General features: G+C 61.2%; 2 protein-coding genes across 2 annotated transcripts in view; one reads left to right on the top strand and one right to left on the bottom strand.

Annotated features, from left to right (window-relative positions):
• Positions 1 to 730: 730 nt before the first annotated feature.
• AURANDRAFT_68549 (hypothetical protein) lies at positions 731 to 1,576 on the top strand (the record flags this gene model as incomplete). Its single annotated transcript, XM_009044247.1, has 1 exon — positions 731 to 1,576. The coding sequence occupies one exon, from the start codon at positions 731 to 733 to the stop codon at positions 1,574 to 1,576; it is 846 nt and encodes a 281-aa protein (XP_009042495.1).
• Positions 1,577 to 2,481: 905 nt separating this feature from the next.
• Positions 2,482 to 2,833, bottom strand: part of AURANDRAFT_68548 (hypothetical protein) — a gene marked incomplete at both ends in the record, with an annotated part of 1,667 nt that continues 1,315 nt past the window's right edge. Inside the window, one exon of the mRNA XM_009044246.1 lies at positions 2,482 to 2,756. Within this exon, the coding sequence (XP_009042494.1) occupies positions 2,482 to 2,756 (275 nt within the window). The remainder of the gene's footprint in view (positions 2,757 to 2,833) is intronic.

Here is a 2,833-nt window from a genome sequence, read left to right as displayed (position 1 = left end):
CCCATTATCCCAGNTTGCGCACAATCTCATCAGAAGCAGCACGAAGTGCACCAGGCTCCAGACCATAGGGAGCACCAACAAAGTCAAGGGAGCCACCGTAAGAACCGAATGGAGTCGGCCGCACCTCGAAATTACTTTGAGGAATGTAACGCAACGCGGTGGTCATTATGTTCACCGCATGCGCCGCGTTACCGTCGGTAAGCTTGTGCAAGAACCTGTGCAACTCACCCTCCATCGCGCGCAGCTCATCCGGCCCGACATCATCGCAAGCAGCGGCCGCGCGAGAAGCGCCTTGTGGCATGGCGTCACGCCCGGCACGGGGCGCCCTTCCGCAGCCCGCGGGGCCCCGAACGCCCCGGGCGGGCCGAGCTAGCACAGCGGGTGGGTCACGAAGCCCACCGGAGGTCCTCGGGCAGCGATTCCACGCTAAACGCCCACCATCGTCTAAGCCGCCCTAGACGATAGACTAACGCGTCCTTAGCGAATAAAGATTGCGCGGAAGGGTTCTGGAGTCCCCCGCGAGGCGTGAGCAGCGGTGTTGCTTTGAAGGGCAAGCGGCTGTGTTGAGGTCCCTGTTGAAGTGCAAGGTTTGAGGTTGAAGCCCAAATTGAAGCGGCGTTTAACACTGCATACAGGGTGGATTTTACCTCATCAACACGTGTGTTGACATGCCCGGATCATCCTGATTACAAAAAAGACCGGTGGTGCCGTCGCCTCTTGTAAGCTTGCGATGAGCGCGCCCGTCGTCACACAGCGGAAGCGACGCTCCCGAGGCGACCTGGGTCCATCGGCACACGAATTGCGCTACGCGGAACCGACGCTGAACGGCGACGGCTGCTATTTGGACGGTTCTCTCGCGCGCGACGAGGGCGACGTCCGCGACGCTTTGAACCGCTCAAAGCGCGCGGCGAAGGCCTCCGCGGCGTCGCACCCCGCCTCGGCGCCCCGCGTCAGCCTGGAGCTGCCGCCGCGGCCGAACTTTAACGAGCTGGGCGACGGGGAGGCCGCGCGCCGCCGCGAGGCGATCGCGTACTTCTACCGCATGATCGGCGCGCCGGACGAGGAGACCTGGGACGGCCCCCGCGGCTGGGCGGTGTGGGTCAGGAAGCAGATGAACATGTCGCCCGAGTCGACGCGCTGCGTGAAGGAGGTGTTCCGGCAGCTGCGCGACGCCGACTCGCAGGGCGTCCTCTACGACCCGCGCGCCTGCGACCTGCTCGCGGGCGCGGCGCCCCTCATCGTCGAGGACTCCATGGAGGCGACCATCGTCTGCAACGCGGTGCAGCAGGGCGTGAGCCTGGGCCAGGCGACGGTGCTCGTGAACGTCGCCCGGGGCAAGGCCGTGCCGGAGCGCGCGCCCTTGAGCTACAGCGCCGTCCAGGGCTACTGCGCGCGGTCGGACGTCGTCGACGTCGCGAAGCGCGGGACGAAGAAGAGCGGGAGCCTCGACGTGAACTCGCCAGGAGTCCTGGGACACCCTCGATTTGCGGCTCGCTCGCGGTTTCGCGCGCGTTCCGCGCTCGTTCCGTGGCCGGTGTTTTTGCAGAAGAACGTCGAGGTAGTGGCGATCCATTAAATTGGAGCTAGGTTCTGGACCGAAAGGTGCTGTCCAATGCTTAAAAGCGTCCAATTCGGTGACGCGCGCGCGGACGGACCACACGCCCCGTGCGGGACTCGTTCGTCGTCTCGGGCTGCCTCCAGCGAGTCGGCGCGGCGGACTGCGGTCGCCGCGCGGCGCCCGGGCGGTCGAGCCGTCCTCACGGGACCCGAGCGCGGGCACAATTTGACCGGCGGCGAGCACGATCTTGCGCTGGAACACCGACAGCCTCTCAGGCGCCGATTTCAGCGAGATGCTGCCGACCGCCGATTTCGTCGCTGGAGCGGCCTGATCTCGACACGAACGTCGACTTAGTGGCGATGCCTTAAAACCGAGCTAGATTATGATGCTATTAACAAGTCCTGAACGGGGCTGCCCCATCGTCGACCGGCTTTGAGGCGCGCGCACGCCGCCTTCAACATGTTGTTAACTAGCAATCCACCCCGTATACGGATAATGCTATTTTTATGTTATTTTATTAGCATCGCCCCTAATCGCCATAGCCCCCTATATTCCCAGCCCCCAGTAGCCCCGAGTAGTAGCCCCAACATAGGTTCAACATCAGCCTAAATCGGCACGGTGAAGCACACATCAACATCGACCCAAAAAAAACACAATGACGCTAAGTATCTTATTTAGATGAAGTCAAGGTGAAGGCAAGTTGAAGGTGATATCATATGGTATCCGCCCCGTATCCCCCGCCGATTTACCCCCGCACGGGGGTTAAACAAGGCGGGGGATGCGGGGCGCATGAGGAGAACAAATCTATGCATGATCCGACACTAACGATGGTTGAACGATATCTGACGCTGCGTTTGGCATGTTCCGGGCCACGGGAGGAGAAATTGAGAGCACTTCGCGGTAGGACGTCGGGGTCGGCGGTCCTAAAAAATTACTCCATGTCGTGCGAGGCGAAGCAGGGGCCGAAGACGCTCGTACGGGCGCTCCCGCGGCGCTGAGGGGACGGAGATGAGGGATCTTAGTTTCTGCGGATTCCCCCAGGGCATGGACTGAAGTTTCGGGACGTCCGACCCCGAGTTCCTACTGCGAAGTACTCTCATAATCTCCCCTCGAGACTCGCAACATACCAAACTCAGAGTCAAAAATCGTTCGAACATCGTACTGCAAGCGTTTGTGGTCCACAACTCGCTTAGGATACCTAGGATATGCGTCTCATTTTTGAAAGAGACCCAGGACGTCCGCTGAGCTCAGCGGAACCGAACGCACATATATACA

This window comes from Aureococcus anophagefferens (assembly GCF_000186865.1).
Source record: "Aureococcus anophagefferens unplaced genomic scaffold AURANscaffold_207, whole genome shotgun sequence".
NCBI lineage: Eukaryota > Pelagophyceae > Pelagomonadales > Pelagomonadaceae > Aureococcus > Aureococcus anophagefferens.
Note: the sequence above shows the minus strand (reverse complement) of the source record. Positions and strands in the feature narration are given on the sequence as shown.